This window comes from Trachurus trachurus (assembly GCF_905171665.1).
Source record: "Trachurus trachurus genome assembly, chromosome: 11".
Taxonomy (NCBI): Eukaryota; Metazoa; Chordata; class Actinopteri; order Carangiformes; family Carangidae; genus Trachurus; species Trachurus trachurus.
In genome coordinates, this window is record NC_139904.1 from 15,516,997 (window position 1) to 15,539,520 (window position 22,524).

Genomic DNA, 22,524 nt, shown 5'->3' on the forward strand with positions numbered 1-22,524 from the left:
CCCCCTTCATGTCCTCAGTTGGTTGAGTAACATCTTCTCATCCCAGTTAGCTCTGACTGAACAGGAACCGGTACCGGTACAACAACTGCTGCTGCTGCTGCTGTGAGGACCCTGACTGACTGACTGAGCGCCGAGGATCATTGCAGGTGCAGTACAACAACTAAAACTCCCAGTGTTTACACAGCTGCTTCGTTTCTTTTTTTACTTTACGCGGGGGTTTGGCTGGTGCACAAGTGTGTGGTGGATGTGTTTGGTGTCTAATGCTCTAAAGCTCCGTTTCTGCTGAGCGCCACATTTGGACCAGCAGCGGGGAACACCTGTGGCTTTGTGTTGGGCATCTGGCAGCAGCCGTCTTCTTCTTTCCTGCTCGGCTTTTCCTGCTCTCGGTCGCTAATGACCGACAACAAGCCGATTCCCCCCCCCTCTGAGAGGTCTGGATGGATGCAGCTCTGTGTGTGAGTGTGTGTCGCTCTCCGCTGTCTATAATTGGATCTGACTGCGCTGCGTAAAGAGGATATGAGAGGTTATTATTATAACAGGTGAAGGCTTCAAATCGGTTTGTGGAGGCATGGCAGGTGTCGTCGGTTGTTTATCTGGTCGGTCGTGGTCGGCTCGTGTAAACAAGCTCGGTGGTTTCGACGCGCACCGAAACTGACGTGAGTGAGTGAGTGAGTGGATGTGGGTGTGACGCAATGAGCCCAGGAGCAGGCAGGTGCTGCTCACACAGAGCCTCTACCTGTGTAAACAGTAGGCTATAACATATGGATGGATGTGAGTTTGTATTTAATTAATTGATGAGTCTGGTTGTAAAAGTGAGATTAACCCTCATCTTACCTGACGACTCACCTGCTGCTGTTGTTACTGTACACAAGGGAATCTGCCCCCGTGCACCTCACCAAACACAACACACAACCAACATGTGGCTCTACTGCTGTGGAGGAGAAACTGTATACTGGGTCAGATCTTGAAATGAATTATATACACATGGTGATGCAGCCATGTTGTGTTAATGTTTGACCAAAAAAAAAAAGAAAAGAAAATTACACTAGAAACTAGTCAAATTGCTGAAATAATGTTCTGTTTTACAAGTCCAGTTGCTTTCGATTGAAAACTCCTTTGAGATACTATGACCTGGACAAATGAGAATATGCACAGGCATTCTGTTTTACATATTGTCAACATCAATCATATAAATATTATTCTCACAAACTCAAAGTCATTAGCTGTCTTTTCTTTTCTCAATTTGTCAAATGAAATGTCACAATTTTACAGGTATCATCTAATCCAGTTATGTTCAATTTATAGTGAAATAAAACAGAGAAATGTCCATTTCAGAAGCTTGAACAGGCCAGTCTGTACAAACAACCCTATGAATAATTAAGGATAATAGTTGTATATTACTTCTCTGTTTATCTGCTGCTCTACTGGTTTATTTATTCTAATAACACACAGGCCTACTGGCGGTGAAATCATCCGGCCCTGTAAGTGTCAAACTTACACACTGTCTTCTCCAGATACCCAGGGGCAAGAGAAACTGAAGGGAGAGAGAGCCGAGTGTGAGGTAAGAAGAAGAAGCGGAGGAAAGGGAGCAGGTATACAGAGCCGGAGCACAATGAGAAGTGAATGGTGGGGTGAGGAGCAAGGGAAGCGTGATGATGATGGCTGACCGGCCCGTTCAGTGACATTCCTGTCTCTGTTGACACAGCCTTTCCTTGTGACAAGAGAGAGAGGGAGAGAGGGAGAGCACGAGAGGAGGTGAACCAGTTGTCAGCAGCCAGCGCTCGGCTACCGGTCGCCGAACGTGTACAACAGCAACAACTGAGTCCTTTGTTGAAAAACCTGTGTTTACCCACGGAGCATGTTTACACCTGGGAGCATCCGGTGTGTGTGTGTGTGTGTGTGTGTGTGTGTGTGTGTGTGTGTGTGTGTGTGTGTGTGTGTGTGTGTGTGTGTGTGTGTGTGTGTGTGTGTGTGTGTGTGTGTGTGTGTGTGTGTGTGTGTGTGTGTGTGTGTGTGTGTGTGTGTGTGTGTGTGTGTGTGTGTGTGTGTGTGTGTGTGTGTGTGTGTGTGTGACCAGCAGCTGAATCCAGAGCACACATAGTCAAAATAGATCCACGTTATTCACCTTCCTTCACATCAGTGTTTTTCGATGTCCGGCCTACACCTGGCTGCTTGTTGTCACGTCAGGACAGGGGCAGTTGGGATTGGGTGGGTGGGGGGGGGGCGTGCAGCGTATTTTTAGTCTCCACTTTTCATCTGTTAATTAGTCTCTTCACTTTTCATTTACTGCCTATGTGGACACTTTTCCGCATGTGTAGGCTTTACAGTTGATGCTGCCCCAGTTCTCAGTTTTCTTCTTAATCTGTCCTTATTATACAAATGCAAACCACGCGCAACGCCGAGTGTAAAGGGGGACGTCTGGAATCCTAAGAATGTTTTTTTTGGGGGGGAAAGACAAAGGCTGACTTTGATTCACTAATCTAACCTCATTGGTAGTCGAGCTGCTGCTGCGTGTTACACTGTAACCAGCGGTCAGTTAGAGTCGGTTACACTTTAAGTCCTGAAGTGTGAGTCAGTGCTGCAGGTATGGGCCCAAGGACACAGGGTGGGTGTGTGTGCTGCTCAATTTCACCCATCGGCAGAGTTTCGATACAAAAATTCAAGAGAAAGCAACTGGTAGTGATGCTTTTAGAAGATGCTGCATGTCACTTAGTACCTGCAAGAAAGGGAGAGGTTGCTTATTAGATGAACTATACCTGCTACCAGATGAGGAATACACAGCGGATTCGTGCGTGTGTTTATGTCCGTGTGTGTGTGTGTGTGTATGTGCATAAGCTTGAGCTGATGTCTGCGCCTGCACAGCTCAAAGTAAACAGCCTACGCCTGAGTGACTCCTCTCTGAAGTCTGGTGACTGGGGAGACTCTGGCAAAGGCCGAGGCAGAGAGAAAGAGAGGAGAGGAGGCCCATTCCTGATACAGCCCCTGGTGTTTAATGCTCCACAGAGCCTGGACAAAAGGAGGAGTATTCACCTTCTCCCAGTGTTCATCACCAAGCTCATTCTCAGAGCAGATAAGCTAGACATGGGATTTTTTTTGGGGGGGGGGGGGGGGTAATATCAAACTGGCTTCACAAACGTGTTGATTTGATATCCATCAGTTTAATAATGTCCTTCTGTGTAGTTAGAGGATGCACAACAACAATCAAAGATCTAAGTAAAAGAGTGAGCCAACGTTTCCTGACCTCCTCTGCTCCAAAACGACAGGTAATAACATAACGACATCACTGCCTGGTACATTCTCTCTTTTTTTCCCCCCCATCTCCACGCCTCTAGTTTGCTACGCCAATTTTATTTTGTACGTTTTTATTTTTCCAAACCAAAGCTGAGATAAGATTTGGGGTTTTTTTTTATTATATACTTTATAAATTCCCCCTGCAGCTCAGTAGTTCTCATGATCACACTGAACTGACCTTCCTGTGTAAAATTACTGGAACTCCCCTTAACGTTGAACTAAAAGTTATACTCATTTGTCAGTGAAATACAACACAAGTATCAGGTGATTGTTGGCTAAAGATATCACCACCCACTCACCTATAAAGTAGGTCCATATTCCTCTTTTTGTAATATCAAAAATAATTTTTATTTAATAATAATGTTTAGATAAAAGTCATATATCAACTTGGTTTTGTAGATTAAAGGCTACATATCAGTCTTTTTTGATGTGAGGCATCTAAAACGCACAAACCCCCTGTTGCCTCCACTCACACACACCCCTCGGCCTGGTCCGGTACAAAGAGACTCCTGGTGCCCGGTGGCATATTTGGCGTGACATGAATGATACATTCTGGCTGAGAAGGAATTTAACCTCGTAGAGCAGCGAGAGAAGATGACAGCTTCATCAAGATAATATACCAGCAATCTGATATTCTAGCTGAGCCAGACTGAGGCTCCACCTGGGGAAGAAGTAGGCGATCCACACAAAAGCCACGAGAAGCTCACGGGGAAGGAGTGACAGGTCAAGAGGAGGGGTCTGAGTGAGGGAGTAGTAGTCGGGGACGAGGGCGTATTGTAGCAACGCAGAGAGAGTCTGTGAGAGTTGTGGAAAGAATTTGTTAAAATAAAAAGTATCTCAGCACCTAAACTTTCAACCTTGTTGCTTATGTAACGTAATTTGCATCCTTTCTATTCTGCCCCCTCCTATCTGACCAGGCTGCTCGCCCAGAAACCAGGAAGTGAACATGAGCAGCACCCTCTCCTCTGACAGGAAGCCGCTCGTGGATTACGGCGTTCAGATTCGCTTCATCAAGGACCTCCATGACACGGGCGGAGGTCATCCCGATAAAGCCAGAGCAAACAACAGCGCAGCTCTTCCTTCGAATAAATATGGAGTGGCGGTGCGGGTTCAGGGAATCTCTGGACAGCCCTACGTGGTCCTGAAAGATGGCGAGAAAGGCGACTCGTACGGCGTCCAGCTGAACACTCCCACTTCCAGCTCGGGGTCACCGTCGCCTTACAGCACCCTCCCCAAAACGGAGAAAGAACCGGCAGAATTCGCCAACCCCTACACACTGGCGGCCGCAACCACAGCTCGCTCCCCTGTTTCTCCAGCAGAGGATGAGGACGGGGAGATTTTCGGGAGCCCCCTCAAACGACCTCCAGGCGACGGTCAAGCAGGGACGCAAGCGGACGAGGAGGGAGGAGCTGGAAGAGAGGGACGGGTGGAGAGGGCGAAGGCCGAACCCCGTCTCAAAGCAGCAGCTAGTGAGGCAGAGAACGGCAAAGACTCGACTGATAGGGAGGAGTACAACGAAGCGGGGCTGAAACCCGTCAAAATAAACGGCGTGGGACCCAGAGGGGTCAAACCGGCGGATCCTGGTTTCACCGGCTCTTTGGGGAGATACAGCGGGAAAAAAACCAAAACAGATTCCCCTTCTGAATCATTCCCACGACCTCGGGCGTCGACCAACGAGGAGCCCGCCCCAGTGATCGACACCAACTCCCTGGCTCCCATCAACAAGCTCATCAGCAAATTCAACAGCTCGACCCCCCCGGGCGGCGGCGGCGGCGCCCCACCACAGACCAGAGGCCGCTCCGGAGCGAGGCAGCGGCTCCGCTTCGACGAGCGCAGGAGGTCCAGGAGTCTCGACGCCAGAGGAGGAGCTCAGCCGGAGGTTTCCTCTCCCTCCTCCGCCTCTCCCACTCTCCTGAATCCCTACGCCGTTCCTCTGTCCACGTCCTCAAACTCGTTGACGTCATCAGCCACGAGCAGCCTGGGTAGGAACCCTGCATCTGTTGCCAAGGTGACGGCACTCGAGGCCCCGAAGCCCGGCTTTAACTCACCGGGGAAGTTTGTTGCCAAGGATTTCCCCCCAGCTTTACCTAAAAAGCCTGTAAGTACCTGCCATGGGGAGCGTGGGGGGCTATTAAATTGCCTTTTTTGTTTTGTGTATTGTGTTTTTCTTTTTTTCTTTTTTTTTTACTTTGCTCACTTTCTATTTGAAGGAGATTACCCCGCGGAGCCTGAATCAAAGCGCCAAGGTCTTCAGAAGGGAGGAGCCTCAGGTCAAGCAGTCTGTTTTCAACACTGTGAAAGACAGGTACACAACAACAGACAAGATACAATGAACAGTTTGAGTCACTGTTACAGTGCATGGAAACACTGATTAACCCTCCGTCTGATGTTTTCTCGCCCGCAGCAGTGACAGTGAAGGATCCCTCACAAGAAAGGTCAACTCACCCAGCAGCTTTAAGGTACGACAAGACGTCAAAGCCAAATCATAATGTCACTCACGTGCACTTTTAAATTAGGAACAATGGAAGATCATTCCAACTCAAATGTCACTTACTACCTTTTTGTTGTTGTAGCTTTTAACCATATCTCACTGTGTTCATGAATAAATGAAACTAGCTCAGTTGTTCCACATTTAGATCACGGGATTGCACCGAAGCCAGTTCCATTCACTAATGAAGACCATGAGATGTGGTTGAAAGACTCCAACGACATCTCCTAGTCTTAATTTGACTGTAGTTGTACTTAAAGAGGAACTAATCAAGTTTTTTTTTTACCTTCATTAAACAGCTTCAGAGTAATTGTGATAGTTAAATTAGAACGGAGGCTCTCTTCCTTCAACATAGCGTCTATTGGCTGAAAACCAAACTTGCAAGATCAGAGCCTCCGACCCGGTGTCCTTGATCTCGTCTCGCAAAGAAACATGGACTGCTTTACGGCTCTACGACACAAACACGCCCCATAATCCGTAATCTATATGATGTATAATGTTACCCACCTTCAAAAATATGCACTCCGAAACTATAGGGGAAGCTCCGTAGAGGAAAAAAAGCGACCGAGACAGAGAAAAAGCGACCAAACCTGCATAGTTCCCCTTTAAAGTATCTTCAGCTGCATTGTAAGTGAAAGGGCATCAGTTTATTTTTATTTTGCACTACTTTTAAAAGAACAATTATGACACAACAGAAATTTTGGATGGCACTTATTCAACTTCACTTTTTGCATATTGGTTAAACATAAAGTTGGGGGGGGGGGGGGGGGGTCGTCTTCTTCTCAGCAGAGCGGCTCTTATAATGAAGCTAACAGATGGTTGGCAGCCAGTCCTCTTTTCTGAGGATATGAAGTTTCTATTTTATTCAACTTTGTCTCTGAGGATCTTCTTCTGGCAGGCCAAAAGTCTGAAAATGAAGGGGCTTGCTGAGTATTTTTCTGTCAATTTTGGTGCCTGCTCCTCTGTGCTCCTCTGACACCTTATTAAAATAGACAGTGCCATGGTTTTTATGAGGGGACACACACACACACACACACACACACACACACACACACACACACACACACACACACACACACACACACACACACACTACGTCCTTTAAATTTGCATCCTTTTGCATAAATCTACATACCCAAGTAATTCCTTTGTGTCCTTACCTTCTCATATCACATGCACTTGATTATGTATGATCCCTTGTTATGTACTTCTCAGCATGGTTGTCGCCATGGCTGCTTGTGAATTATTTTCCCCGTCTTGTCTCTTGGCAACGATGCACCTGCAGAGGAAAGCTGCTGAGGCCTCTGTGTGTGTCTGTGTGTGTGTGTGTGTGAGTGTGTGTGTGTGTGTGTGTGTGTGTCATTGAGAGCCATCAATAATTGAGTCGGACTGGAACCCTGCACCAGCTGGGGGCTGCGGCTCGCCGGATGGGACAGATCCTCCTCAGAGGGTTTCTTGTTGTACAAAAACCTCGGTGCCTCCAAGCTGCTGCTGCCCACACCGTCGTCCACTTCAGTGGATTTAACGGCTGATTTCTCCACCAAGCATCCATCCGAGTGTGGGATGAAGGGGGTTTAAACTGTGTTTTTTTCGCCCGAGGCCGTTTTTTTTCTTCTCCATCTCTGCTTTGTAAAAGCCAAAACATCACTTTTGTCTGTGCAAAAACCAAAACATGAGATCAGAGCATCGAGGATCGAGATTACTTTGTGCTGTTGCTCATCCACAGACTGTTTTTTTTCTTTTATTAAAAAACAAAAACAAAGTCCAGATTCGGATACTGACACAAGCTCAGCCTTTCACTTCAGAGACTCGCTTGCATTTCGCAGCGTAATGTGAAGCAGGGTTCACATTCCCTGCTGTGAACCACTAATGTATGTGGGTCACTCCTGAGAGCCTGTGTGGTGTGTGTGTTGGCTGGTTTAATGCAGTGTTACCAGTTGTCAGAGTGATGAGTTAATGCACCAAGACCCCGTTTGGTCTCCTGGTTAATTGAGGATCAGATGCTGTTGTGTGAGTGTCTGTGTGTGTGTGTGTGTGTGTTGAATTACCTGAGTCCAAGACAGCTGACATTTGTTTGTTTGTTTGTGTAGAGTGAACGCCGGTGGCTGCTGCTTGTTCAGAGGGACGAAGCTTTTCCTTTCTGTGCCCCTCATCACTTTGAACATGTTGACAGGTTGTGACTGTTTGAACCAAAGAGCTATTCATAGTAACTCTCATTCATGTTTCCACAGACCATGTTAAATGATTCACAGTTCCTCCATCAGACAAGATCGACAGTTGCAATAGAAATGATCAAAAAGTTGTGAAGTTTGTGTGCAAACATTATAAAGATAAAGTTAACTGGGACTCCCAAGATGCATTTCAGCAGAAAACATCCATACACATCTTAATATTATATGACAGTAGCCACTAACAATAGATGGTTGGTTTTCTGCCTCGTTCACGACCCCTCAGAGGTCTCCACCATCCCCCTGATTAGCTCTCCAGCAGCCCAGCCTTACAATATGTATTTAATCTCATTTGCAGTCTGTGATCACATTGTGTTTAAGGTTTCCAGCTATGACTACTAATGTACATAGTATAGGAGGAGTGTCTCTTTTTAAGGACACAGCTGATGCAATACAATCCAAGCGCTCAAAAGAGCTTATATTATATGCTCAGTTCTGTTATCTTCTGTTAATTATCTCTTTGTGAGGACAGAGAGAAGCTGAAATGTCCCAGAACGGGATTATCTACGCGCTGTCCTGCGGGGGGACGAGAAGAAAAACGGAACAAATCTGTACAAAGTATATCTTCATAATCCATCGCTGATAAGTAACAGAAATGTGAGGTCCCCTGAGGAGCGAGAGCGTCTGTGATCCTCACTTTGTCTCTCTTTCTCAGTCTCTGTGTGCGCGCGTCCTCTGTAATGAGAGTGTAGGAGGATAAGAGAGGTTTCACGGGCAGTGCTGCGCTTCTTCTACCTCCTTCTCAATGAGCGCCAGCCCTGACGAGCGGCGGAGCGGTGTGGGCGACGAACGAGCCGCTGCTGCTCCGGCTCCGCTCCCCCTGCAGCCTGTCAGAAACTGTTGTTTATGTCGGGGAGATCAGCTTCTTTCTTTTTTTTCTGACGCTGTCTGAGCGCACTGGCAGGGTCTGTTCTCCCTGAGATTTTGACTGACTGTCAGAAACTAGGGCAAGAAATCCAAGACAGGGTTTTAATGTTTAAGATAATACAGAGCGCATAATGTATGTGCGAGGTTGACACTGACACTCTGTTTCTGCTATGTTTCCAGTCCTGTTCTTTGTCCTTGTGTCCTCTCTTTGTTTTTTTGTTTTCCTCCAAAGCCTCAGCCTCAGTCTCCGCTACATTGTGTGTGTGTGTGTGTGTGTGTGTGTTTGTGTACAGAAGAGAGGATCTGATGGAAGTCTCCAAAAGGAGAATTTTGAGGAACTTCAGGAGCAACTCGAACGCTGCAAGAAAGAGCTGCGGCAGGCCCATGATGAGTAAGCATATGTGTTTGGGTGTAGGCTATATGTGTTTTTGTGTGCAGTGTATGCACTTTAAGGCCGACAAGAAGCTTCCAGCTCTTGTTGCTGTGGTTATTTTAGCTATTTCCTGATTGATTGGCTCGCTAATGACCTCAGTGTTTCAGTATTAATGTATGTGTGTGTGTGTGTGTGTGTGTGTGTGTGTGTGTGCAGACTGGCCGAAGAGCGTATGGGGAGAGAGGGATCAGAGTCTCGTCTGCGTCTACAGGAGGACCAGCTGGCCGAGCTTCAGGAGGAGCTCAGGAGAGTTTCAGAAATCTCACCTCACTCAGACTCGCTGCACACGGTAGTGACACACTTATTTTTTTTCCTTTTTTTTTTTTTTTTTAATTAAGGTTTTTTATTGATTCCACATATCAATATTTAACATTTCACATATACAATTTTCAAACGGTATACAACAACTTCTCCAACAGGGAGCAGAGACATATATAAACATACATATACATATACATTCTCAAAGAAAGTTACCGTAGAGTAAATTTGAAGAAACTGACACACTTCTACACACACACTTTTAAGCTACTATCCAGCCCACTCATCTGTACCCTCCACCCCCCCACCCCCCCTGTAGGATGTGGTGACCCTGCAGGCCGATCTGGCCGAGGCCGCCTTGTTACGGCAGCGGCAGGAGGAAACGCTCCACCAGCGGGAGCGGGAGCTGACGGCCCTGAAGGGAGCGCTGAAGGAGGAGGTGGAGTGTCATGACAGAGAGATGGAGGCGCTCAGGGAGCAGTACGGCCAAGACATGACCACGCTGAGGAAAACCATGGAACAGGTCACACAGGTGAGAGCAGCTGCTTCAGCCAATCACAAAACCTCACTTTGTTGCAGCTCATGAGTTACGACACGACTTCTCTGGACAGATCTCCGGGGTGTGAACTGTGGTGCAGCAGAGATTAGCTAAACATTTATTAGAAAATAAGATTATTGAAAGATGTTCCTGATGTTGTTAGTAGAAGAAATATAAAGCTCAACAAAAATATTTTCAAAACAGGGATCAAAGGAATAAAAACTGTGCCTTTGTGATGAATCATTAGAGACTTTTTTAACTAACGCAGCCAATAGGGGACTAATGATACACAGAAAGAATATTGATTAGTAAAATAGTAAAAAGACAAAACACCAGTAATGCCCTATAAAAATGATGGCGTTGTTTGATGATGCTCTGTAGTTAATGCTCCATGGTTAATGATCCCAAGTTGATTTGAGTTGCATTTGTCCCACTGTGTGTTTGACCTGATGAACCCGGAAACAATAAACAATTTTATTTGGCTCAGTAAAACTAAAAATGTTGGTTTTGTAGCTTAAGCAAAACAAAGAAGGCACTGTTTACACAGAAACATATAGTAAAATATCACTTAACTAGAAGAGGAAGCAGCTCCAAGTGGATTTTGACATTTATTTATTCTACTACATTTAAGTTATTTGTAGTTTTTTACTTTTTTACTCCATTTTTCTTTTGAAAATGGAGTAATGTCCATTTTCTTTTTGTGTTTGGGCTCCACACAAACACGATTTGCTTCTGTTCATGTGACTATCTCCATGATGTTGTTTTAGTGTCAGATTACAGCAGGTAGGTAACCAGGAAGGATATTTACCCTCAAGTAAAACCTGCAATGCAGCTACTACAATATTTCTCAGCTCCTGATGACAGATCTTCTTTTTTGTTTCTGTGACAGTAGATAAAACTGGATAAAATACTCTTAATACAAAGGATGTTTCCTTTCAGAGCAGCTCTTTGTGCAGATGTAGAGGGAGAGTAGTCAGGTTTTACCTGTCAGGCAGTTTGTGTCCCGCAGGTTTTATTAAGCAGGTTGTTATTAAAGTTCAGTCGTTGCTCGATTCTGCAGCTGCCTCTTCTACACCAAGGCTTTGTCTTATTATTCTGTTTAATGTGTCCATGGGTGCACCGTCGGGTCAGGCTGAGCCCAGTGTGCACAGCTAGAAAAGAGGATTTTTCTACTTGTGAATGCAGTGTGAAAGTTTTCGGGGAATTTTCATGGCAGAGTTCCTTTCCTTTTTTTTTCTTTCTACTGGTAGACTATTTTCGGGGTGCTGCTGCTAGGATGTAGCGCTGTAGAAGATATACAGGTGTACAGGAATAGATCGTTATGCAGATTTTGGAAACGGTAACAGCCGTGTCAGGAAAAACGTAATACGCAGCCCGAGAGCAGGAAATGAGCAGACAGGTTGTCAGCTGCTTTTTGATGAGGTGATTTATTTAGCAAGAGGAGCCGGATCGCTGTTTGTGTCGGCTGTTCCGCACTCCCTCTCCCTCTATGAAGTTTAATGGTGTTATTTTTTATCTGCAAGTATTGTACTTGAAGTTGAAGAGACGCTGATGAAGGAGGAAGCTGAACGTTCTGTGTGTCTTTGTTCCTTTGTGCCCAACATTTGCTTGAAAAGAAAGTGAATTAAAAGAAAATGTGACAGACTTGGGCGTGCGAGCTCGCTTTGAATCACTGCTCTTATACAGTATGTCAAGATAATGAGAACGGTAATTTAACAGCGGAAATAACCCCGTGTTGCACACCTACTTTGATAACTCTAAACATCATTTTGTGTGTGTGTGTGTGTGTGTGGTCGTGCATCAGTCCCAGGAGCAGATAGAGGAGGAGAGGGAGCGGGTGAACGCCTCCATGTTGACGCTGGAAGAGGAGCTGGAGAGCTGCAGGGATCAGGGAGAGCAGTGGAGGACGGAGCTGGAGGTCACAGCCGAGGAGCTGCACAGCACCAGAGCAGAGTCAGTGTCTATGATCCAATACTCCTACTACATCTACTTTTATGGTTTTCATTGCACCACGTAGAAATAAAGGGCAGATGACCTGAAAAAAACAACAACATCTATATCAACTACATTTGTAAGCTGTTCAGAATATAAACCAAAAACATGTATTTCACACTGTGGCAGCATTTAATGTCTTTGTATGATGTGATAACTCACATTGGAGTGCTTCAAAAAACACCAAACACCATAGATGTGTAAATGAATCAATGTCTAATTTTAAAGGGATAGTTCAACATTTTGTCAATGGCCCATTGCCATAATTGCTATAGTCATAGCAGTAGGTTCTGTCGCTACCCGATCTGCGACGCTACCGGATCCGTGACAAAACTGGTCTGCGCATGCGCAGACCGGCCGCCATCTTGGACAGCTGCCTACGGCAACTCCACTTGGACAAACTTCATTTGGGCACTGCCCGATTTGCGTACATGCTTTAAGTTCTGTGAATTTAAAATACGGTACTGTGAAAATGATTAAAAAATAAAATAAAATAAAATAAAAACCGCGTAGGTCCGTCATAAGACAGCCGCGGCAGACTCGTTTATTCAGTGAGTGTTGTGGTAGTTGTGATTGTTTGTGGTTGTCATGGTAATGAGGCCGGCGAGAAAAGAGGACAGTAAACATTAAAAGTCGCCTGTGTTCCTGTTTTCTGAGCATCAAGATCCAGACCACCACAACCAACCCTCAATTTACATTACTAATAAAGTATTTAAAAAAATAAATAAAAAGATAAACCGTCTCTGGCGACGCACATAGGGCAGTGATCCTAAGTCAATTCAACTAAGTTTGTCCAAGTGGAGTTGCCGTACGTGGCTGTCACGGATCCGGTAGCGTCGCGGATCGGGTAGCGACAGGTTCGTTACCTTTATTTGTCGGTGTAACATATTTTTAGAACGGCGGAGCAGAGCCGCGAGCAGCTCAGAGCTACGCTACGGAGGCTAATGGGATTTCTTGGTTTCCCTCATCAAACTCATCAAATACACAATCCAACAACTCCAAAACGCTCTCGTGGACAAGTTGTGACCTGCACATTCACCACGCTATGAGATAATAACAGAACGTTACGAGACAGAGTTGTTTTCGAGGTAAATACAGAGACTGCTTGATGAAAAACTGTCCCTGAAGGCAACACGCATCAGCGGTTTTGCATGAATTTACCTCTAAAACAACTCTGTCTCCTAACGTTCCGTTATTATCTCATAGTGTGGTGAATGTGCAGGTCACAACTTGTCCACCAGAGCGTTTTGGAGTTGTTGGATTGTTTATTTGATGAGGGAAACCAAGAAATCCCATTAGCCTCCGTAGCACAGCTCTGAGCAGCTGGCGGCTCTGCTCCACCGTTCTAAAAATAGCTTGCACCGACAATTAAAGGTAACAAACCTACTGCTATGACTATAGCAATAATGGCAATGGGCCAATTTGACAAAATGTTGAACTATCCCTTTAAGGACAGATATAAGATCATATGATTATGTAACCATATTATTACTTTATAAAAACATACACATTCAAACAGGCTGCTGTTGACAGCTTTGAAATAGCAGCGCTAACGTCCTCCACATCAAACACACTCTGTCCTGTTTGATGTTTTAACAATCAGGAGAATTAGTCCACAGAATCCGAAGTGATGTTAAAAAAAATGTTTTTGATTCACTCCTACAAGATAACATTGCTCTGGAGTTATTTTTAATGCCTTTACTCTTTCACTTGACTTTTCATTCGGCAGGAGCGGGAAGCACGTCAGCGGGCGAATGTGAGAGAGGAGATCAGTCTCAGTGTGTTTGGTTGGAGTAGATTTAGACTAGTTTTTTTTTCTTACAATCAGAAGTTGAGATGTGTTTACTGAGATTCAGCAGAGAGGCTCGTAGATCAGAGTGTTTGTGTCTGATGATCTGATGATGTGTTGTGAGCCCTCAATAACAGTGATCTGGTGATGTCAAACCCAATCATCAATCAACAATCAAGCCAATCAGCATTCACAAAAATGTGCTCATTTAATGCATTGATTGTTTTCCTGATTTAAATCCTCTTTTTGAACAAACACATAAGTGATGGAGTTGATTTAAACACTAAAAACAAAGTCAGATTCGGGATGTGGTGATGTTTTTATGGTTTAACTGCAGTAGTGTTGCTCCCTCTGCGCTTTGTTTGTCGTTCGTCGCACATGTGTTCATGCTTACGGCCTTGCAGTGTGTGTGTGTGTGTGTGTGTGTGTGTGTGTGTGTGTGTGTGTGTGTGTAGTACATGGCAGCCACTGTCACCACTGCATACTTTTTAAGATGTACTTCCTATCCGCAGGCTGCTGAAATCCTGTTCGGAGAGGGAGGAATTTGAAGGCGAGCTGAAGGATCTTCAGAATTCGCTTCTTTCAGTGAAGAAGCAGATGCCTGATGATAACCGGTCGTTAGCGGAGGTAATTCATGCTCACGTTAGTCACGAGGCGGAGATTCTTCTCACTGTGTGGGTGACATGCAGGGGCTCATTGTCTTTGTTTTACAGTATGTTTAGTGTTTTAAAAAGAAATCTGTCAGAGCCGTAATACGACTGTGGGTGACGTTTAGATCATTTCTCTCTCATTTTCATTCATTTTCCCTCCACACACACACACACACACACACATACAACCGCCATGGCACATTCCTCTTGCTCACACACGCATTATTCATCTCTGATTACTTATCCCAAGGAGCTTCAGCGTTGCCATGACGATCTGAAGCGGGCTCGCGCCGATCTGGTCAAACAAAAGGGCGAGTTAGACCAGAAGAGCGAGGCACTTCAGGGCCTGGAGAAGGCGAGCGGAGAGAAAGAGGCCGAGCTGCTGACTGAAATGGGCAGGTTGAAGGAGCAGTGGCAGAAAGACAAGGCCGAGCTGGAAAAGGCGCTCGAGAAGGCAAAGGAGGTGAAGCAGCGTGTGTGTTGTGGGGAAAAGAAGTGAACAAGTTTGAAAGACATTTTATATTAGAAAAATATGTGCAAATATCAAAAATCACTGGTGTTTTATGTTTAGTCAAATTTCTGTTCTCACATCCTGTCTCTGTTTTGACCCACATGTCTCCACCAGACTGCAGTGGACCATGGTGCCAACATAGAGCTGCAGGAAGCAAACACTCGCCTCAGAGAGAGACTAGCACGCATGGTAAAAAAAAAGAGAAAAGAAAGAAAGAAAAAGACTGCACACAAACACACACACACACTCACGCATGCAAAACGATTTCAACACACATACAGTACGAGAATAAAAGAGATGGTCTCCCACACAAACGCTATTTTCAACTGAGAGACGTGAAGTAAATGAGACCCAAAGAAAAAAAAAACTCCAACATGTAAGCGTGGAAAATAATCCCTCTGAGATAAATTTGCATAAGATGTGCATTGTGCTGCGTGTGCGCCGGAACACCAGCGCATTACAGCTGTTTTAAGAGCTTTAATCGTATTACTTTTGATCATGTGAAGAGCGTAGTCGGACCCAAATCAGCAGAGGTGCAAAGCTAATACAAATCCACATGTCAAAGATATGGAGTGAGATTTTAGTGTGTAGTCTGGATGCAATGGTTTCATCATCTAGTACAGCAAATATTTTTGAAAGCCCTTCAGTTATTTACAATTCCTTGTATTTTGTATCACAGGTGTAACCACGCAGAGCTCAAAGGCCAGTTATGAAGTACTGGTAAAATACAAATGTGGTTAATATTATTCTCTTTTTAACATTGTTGCACGTTTATGTTTTTTTTTTAAATTTCCCTTCAGTCGAGGCTTCACTCCAGCGTGAACCGGAGCTCGGAGGCTGAGGAGGCGGTGGAAGCCCTGGAGGATGAAAACCGCTCCCTGAAGTCTCAGCTGGAGGAGGCCAAGAGAGGAGCCGGCCGCCTGAGCAAGGAGAGGGACGAGCTGACCCGGCGGCTGGAGGAGAGAGACCTGGAGAGGGAGGCGCTGAGGAGGGGCAAGAGCGACCTGGAGGAGCAGAAGAGGCTGCTGGACCGAGCCCTGGAGAAGATTAACAAAGAGGTATGTGTGTGTTGGAGCAACAGTATAGTTTAGATATCGTCTAAATCTAGAGACATCATCATTGATCCCCATTGCTCTGGTTGGTTGCCTCCTCCTCCGCTGTCAGATGGAGATGATGATGGGAGATTCCCGTCAGTCGGTGGCGGCTCTGCAGACGCAGCTGGAGGACTACAGGGAGCGCTCGAGGAAGGACCTGCTGGAGGCGCAGCGCAACAGCAAAGACAGACTGGCTGAGCTGCAGAGAGCCCAGGGCAACCTGAAGGCCCAGCAGGACGAGGTGAGGACGGAGACGGGAATGTAAATCTGCTCATGTAGCAAAACCCAGAAACTAAGAAGATGCCTAAAAAAATCTTGACTTGACTTGACATAACATAAACATAACTGCTGGCCTCTGTTCTGTGCTTTGAGTTATTTTGAGTATACAGGTGTACCTCAATAAATTAGAATATCATTCAAAAGTTAATTTATTTCAGTAGTTCATTTCAAATAGTGAAACTCATATGTTATATAGATTCATTACACACAGATTTCTTTTAATTGTATTGATTATGGCTTACCAAAATTCAGTATCTCTGAAAGTGATTAGAGTATTGTGAAAAAGTTCACACTCCAATCAGCTAATTAACTCTAAACACCTGTAAATGTTTCCTGCGCCTTTAAATGGTCTGGCTGATATTCTAATTTATTGAGATGCACCATAGAGTAGGCTATATAATCTGCTTGCAGCCAGCATATTACCCTGAAGTGGTAAATGCCCATATAGAGATGTGGAAATATATATGGGCCTATTACATTAGGTTTAAGAAAGTGGAGCTGGAATCTAGAAGGAGCATGTAAAGTGTGTCCAAGCATCATTTAACATGATACATAATATTATTGAATGGCCCCATCACTAAATGTATGTATTGTGTCATGGGTAGGCTGTACAGTGTGGGAATAATAAAGGTTGAATTTAATTTATACCAATTGTTACAGCATTACTATTTATTACTATTTATCATACCAATGGAAAAAATTGCTAGGACTCGCTCTATGTTTGGCAAATGCTTAAAGTACTTCGTTACAATAGGTGTAATTCCTATAAGATTTCATTTCAATGACCGACTGCACCGTTTCTTTTTTCCAGGTTTCCCGTCTGAAGAAGGAGCTGCTGACGTGCAGCGAGGAGAGAGACGGCGCCCAGCTGGAGAGAGATCTGCTCAGCAACCGCCTCAAACACTTGGAGAGTGAACTAGACACAGAGAAGAGCACCCACACTGATCGCACCAGGGAGATCAGAGGCCTGGAGGTGAGGCTTCAAGGTCAAAGGTCGTGATCTGGGGAGTCTAAAGATGGGTGGGAGTGATATAGAGGTGTCAAATAGCTGAATAGAGTACAGGCAGATAAAGGAAATATGTTATAGTATGTATTAATCTGCTCTTCTATGTGTGTTTGTGTGTTCGCAGGATAAAATTAAGGCTCTGGAGATCGAGCTGGACGAGGAGAGGAGCAGTGTAGAGCTTCTAAACGACCGCATAACTCGTAGCAGAGATCAGGTGCTGCATAAAAGCATTTGAATACACATGCAAATGAGCAGGAGGTTATTTTGTGTGTAATGGATGAAAGAGGACAGGTTTCGCTCACACGGCCCTCCTCTGTCTCCTCTCTCTCAGGTGGATCAGCTTCGTTCAGAGCTGATGCAGGAGCGTTCGGCAAGACACGACCTGGAGATGGACAAGAGTTCGCTGGAGAGACAGGTACTGTTCATAAAAGTCAAGCACACAAACTCACTCATCATACACCAACACACAATCACCTCACCGTACGACTCCCCCCACCCACCACCCTCCGCCCAGGTGAAGGAGCTGAAGTCTCGTGTGGCGGACATGGAGGGACAGAGTCGGCCCTCAGCTGGAATCGCCCTGCTGGAAAACAAAATTCAGGAGTTAGAGGAGAGACTTCGCAGTGAGGAAAGGTACGATACGTACGTTAATGGTAAATTGGACTGCGCTTATATAGAGCTGTCCTAATGTACACGACTTGTCATATTCACCTATACATTCATACAGATAGAAGTCACCATCTACATATTGTTGACACAGAGATTCACATAAAATGAAGACACGTGGAATGAAGAATGAGTGAAAATGTGACACAACATATCCTTAAATACGAAAATGTAATCACATCAGAGTATCGTCGTAGTATTGTGCTAATTCTGCGTTTCTTCCGACAGAGAGAAGGCCGGTTTCCAGGCCTCTCAGAGACGAGCCGAGAGGAAACTAAAGGAGCTAAACGCCACATTAGACCAAGAGAGGAGCCAACACGTTGAGCAGAGAGATCAGGTAAATATCAAGATTTGCATGCAAATTACGTTTGCTCTCTGTCCTGGTGTTTGCAGGTTAAATACAAAAAGCTGAAATTCGAAACTGGAGCTAACCAGTTAAAGTGAGAGTTGGACACTTTTTGGTAAATGTGCTTCGAGTTGGAAGATCAAGAAGACAAACGGAAACTGAGGATGCTAACAGTTAGCCAGGATCTGCTGCTGCTAGTAAAACCAAAATATCTAGTTTTTATTTTTGTGAAACAAGCTAAATGAATGTGTTTTAACTATTTTTGCCAGACCGGTGAAATGTACCCTTCTGAGGTATCAAATATCCCGTCTCAAGTTTCTCATTGTTTGTATTAATTTAGCTACTCGACAGTTTAAATAATGTAGTGACTCTTATCTATAGATCCTGTTTGACCTACACCTGCTGTTTAATCATTAACACAGTTCAAACAGCGTTTATTGCTTCTTTTACATAAGACTAATCTCACCTGTGCTTCTTCTGACCCACACCCACCCCGACTCGGTCACCAGAGCGCTCCCTGACCCCCCTGCTCTCCTTCCCTCCGCCCCTTATCATCTTTCTGCTGCCTCTGCCTTTTTTTTTCATTGGCCGTAGCTGACCCCGCGCTGCCCCCTCCACACCACCACCACCACCTTTACGAACCCACATACCCCTGGTTTTTACCCCTGCCTCTTCCCCTCTGCTCCTTACGACTTCACCTGTGACCTCCTCCGTTTTCCCCTCTAACCCCCCGCCTCTCCCTCTCTCTCTCTGTCTCCGTCCCCAGCTGTCTCTGCGCGTGAAGGCCTTGAAGCGGCAGGTGGACGAGAGCGAGGGGGAGGTGGAGCGTCTGGAGGGCGTCCGCCGCAAGGTCCTCCGGGACCTGGAGGAGCAGCAGGAGCTCCAGGAGGCGCTGCAGGCCAAAGTCACAGCGCTGGAGGGAGAAGTGAAGTAAGACTGAGAAATAGTGTTGATCTCAGATGTTGTGCAGTATTTTTTTGGGGGGGGCTTTTTGTCTTTAATTGATAGGACAGTTGAGAGAGACAGGAAATGGGGAAGCAGAGAGAGGGGGGATGACATGCACTGCCACAAAAAATAGTTTAAATCAGCTAATATTTTATCATTTTATTGTCCAACACACATTATAAGATGACCTCCTTAAAGGGATAGTTCACACAAAATTCAAATTTCACTCATTATCTACTCACCCTCCTGTCGACTAAGGGCTGGGAGAAGTTTCAGAGTCCTCCGTGCCTTCTCTGAGTTACAGCGGGGCTCCATGCAGCACTGCATGTCCATATGACGGTAGCGAACGGGGCTCACTTTTCTTTGTCCAAAAAGACACACCAAAAAACATCCAAATACCTCCATACTGCTCGTATGTAATGTCCCTCTTGTTTTGAAGCCCCAACATGAGAAATTGTTCAGAAAAAAATAAACAAGTCTATATTTTAAGCTTGTCTCGCGCGATTTGATTGACACCCAGTTCACGGCTCCACAAATCGTGCGAGATTCCGACAGAGCAACACTGGGAGCTTCCGCTACAAACAAGCTTAAAACATAGACTTATTTAATTTTTTTCTGAACAATTTCTCATTTCGGGGCTTCAAAACAAGAGGGACATTACATACGAGCAGTATGGAGGTATTTGGATGTTTTTTGGTGTGTCTTTTTGGACAAAGAAAAGTGAGCCCCGTTTGCTACCGTCATATGGACATGCAGTGCTGCATGGAGCCCCGCTGTAACTCAGAGAAGGCACGGAGGACTCTGAAACCCCTCCCAGCCCTTAGTCGACATGAGGGTGAGTAGATAATGAGTGAAATTTGAATTTTGGGTGAACTATCCCTTTAACTTTTTTTGACAAGTAACCCCATCACTCCATCTTCTTTACACTAGGTGGCACTCTATAGTAACTAGCCTGACACACGGCTTCCCTGTGCTCACTGAGCTGCAGTGTATTGAAGTAGAAGGACTGAGTCATGCTGTTGGATTTTTCTGTTGTTTGCTTTCCCTCAGGCGGAAGTCACATCACACACATCGCACCGCTCTGGGCTCCACCACTTTAAGTTCTGACGACGAGGACGGTTTCTATGACACCAACATCACCTCCATCCTGAATGAAAGCCACCTGCAGACCACCAGCTCCTAGAAAAAAAAAACACTGCAAGGGTAAAAGAGAGAGCGTTGTTTTCTTTTCTTTTTTTCTTTTTTCAGTGCAAGAAGTTTTTAGAGTTTGTCAGAGAAAGGTACTCAGGGCATCAAGGACTCGCTCGTGTGAAGAACTCTGTTGCCATGCACTACAGACTCGCCTTGCAGTTGCTCTTGGTTTTATTTTTAGTGCAGCAGTCCGACAGAGACAGGTTGTCAGGATAATTAGATTGAGCCTTCAGCTGTGATTATGATTGTTTCTTTGCTGTCATCTTGAGATCTGCTGTTTCTCTCTGTTTTTATGAAGAGAAGAATTACAATTACACTTTTACTTCATGTACTTTTACTAAAAATACCTTTCCAAAAAGGCTCTGTGCTGTTTTTTTTTTGTATTAACCATATCAGTTGTATACTCCTGTGGTAGCACATCACTGTGGCATGTTGTATGGTCAGAGCTCATACAGTAGCACGTTTTTTTGTTTTGTTTTGTTTTGTTTTACTGACACCAGAATTGCAAATTCAAATCAGTCTTACACCAAAAAATGATGTGTGTTTTTTCTTACTGTTCCAGTTGTTGGTTTTATCTATGTTTGCTTACGCATGATAAGTTATAACTGTCAGTGTTGTTAGTGGCTCCAAGTGTTTCTTTGTTGTATTCAAAGTGATGCAATTATTGTTTTTTTTTTACCTTTTGAATGTGACACTAATGGGCCGTTTAAACTGAGCCTTTATTTTTACACTGTATTAGCTGTGCATACCTGTTAACTCTAGACAATCAAATATTATACAAGAAATAACACTGTGTATCCTCAGAGATTGATCATCTCTTGCTACGTTTTTCTACTTAAATTGCCACATCTCTGAAGATGGTTTAGTAGATCGCTGTCTCTTTAGCTCGGCCCACGTGCATGTTTCACTCAAATGCCTTAACAATTAGTTTAATATATTATCACACTGTCACTCACCGCATGTGTTGTGTTCATTTGCTGCTGCTGCTGTAATGATTTAGACGGTGTGTCATATGCTTGCCTCTGCCTGTGTCTCTTCTGCATTCCTAGTAGCAGTATCATCGCCTTCTGCTTTCCGTTCCACATTTTTGTTCCCACTACTTGTGATGATGGTTATTATATTTTAAAGAAGTCACTTTCCTAATTTGAATTATGGCAATTACATGCAAGGATGCTATAAATTCAGAGGTTGTTTATGAAGTCGCTGGTACCATTTGATATTCGGCAAAGAGCTTTATAAGCTTCCCAAAATTGTTGACAGATATTTTAAGTACATTTTTGACCATGTGTACAATAAAAATAAATATTGTCATTTTTCCTGATTTTTTTTACAACTTATTTTATCTTTTTGTTCTGATGTAGAAACGATGCAATACTGTTGCAGGGAAATGATGGACACAAAAGAAGCACAAAAGGTTGGCCAAACTTCAACCAGGGACAGCGTGGTAAACTGTACGATCACCATCTTATGTATGATGGCCACAAGAGACAAAAAAAAAGAGACAAAAGGCGCCCAAATTCTGTTATCTTTTTAAGAAAATCCCCGGTAGATTTAATGATGTTCAATTCGCTTGGAGTTCTTATTTTGAAGCCTGATGTTTGTCCTATGAACTTAGGTCATCTTTGATATCACACAGTCGTGCCCCTGGGATAAAATGATTAGTGTACGAAGCTTCTTATCCCAGGGGTGCGGCCATGACGCCTGACGCCATAACTGCCTATTCTGTGTACTCAAACAGAGGAGTGCCAGTCAGTGGCAGGTCTGAACTTAGTCCTCATTAATTCTTTCTATAACCAAAACCACACTGCACACCTCGTACTCACCTCTGTAGGTTCACACAGGGCCATCAAGCTGATCGGATTTTACTTATAATCACATAGATCAATAGAGTTTTTACTCATAACAAGAAAGTCAAAATATAATAACTGGATTTATAAGTTTATAAGAAGGTT

General features: G+C 44.6%; 1 protein-coding gene across 2 annotated transcripts; it reads left to right on the plus strand.

Moving 5' to 3' along the window:
- The first annotated feature begins 21 nt into the window (after positions 1 to 21).
- On the plus strand, positions 22 to 21,829 carry cgnb (cingulin b). 2 transcript variants are annotated; one of them, XM_083982411.1, is made up of 21 exons: positions 22 to 146; positions 4,209 to 5,389; positions 5,502 to 5,596; positions 5,696 to 5,750; positions 9,168 to 9,265; positions 9,464 to 9,596; positions 9,885 to 10,097; positions 11,908 to 12,056; positions 13,825 to 13,851; positions 14,397 to 14,511; positions 14,785 to 14,997; positions 15,160 to 15,234; positions 15,846 to 16,103; positions 16,210 to 16,380; positions 17,230 to 17,391; positions 17,549 to 17,638; positions 17,756 to 17,839; positions 17,939 to 18,057; positions 18,319 to 18,427; positions 19,203 to 19,366; positions 20,432 to 21,829. In XM_083982411.1, exons 2-21 carry the CDS (start codon positions 4,238 to 4,240, stop codon positions 20,562 to 20,564), a joined length of 3,615 nt encoding a protein of 1,204 aa, XP_083838537.1. In that variant the 5' UTR covers positions 22 to 146; positions 4,209 to 4,237; the 3' UTR covers positions 20,565 to 21,829. The 2 variants fall into 2 exon arrangements, with proteins under 2 accessions (XP_083838537.1, XP_083838538.1); XM_083982412.1 differs by lacking the exon at positions 13,825 to 13,851.
- Positions 21,830 to 22,524: the final 695 nt, after the last annotated feature.

What these genes read in the sequence shown, in the direction of transcription:
- cgnb (XM_083982411.1), top strand. Translation starts at nt 4,238, where the DNA reads ATGAGCAGCACCCTCTCCTCTGACAGGAAGCCGCTCGTGGATTACGGC. An exon ending in AGACTTCGCAGTGAGGAAAG is followed by an intron (nt 18,058 to 18,318) that starts GTACGATACGTA and finishes TTCTTCCGACAG; the next exon opens with AGAGAAGGCCGGTTTCCAGG. An exon ending in GCGCTGGAGGGAGAAGTGAA is followed by an intron (nt 19,367 to 20,431) that starts GTAAGACTGAGA and finishes GCTTTCCCTCAG; the next exon opens with GCGGAAGTCACATCACACAC.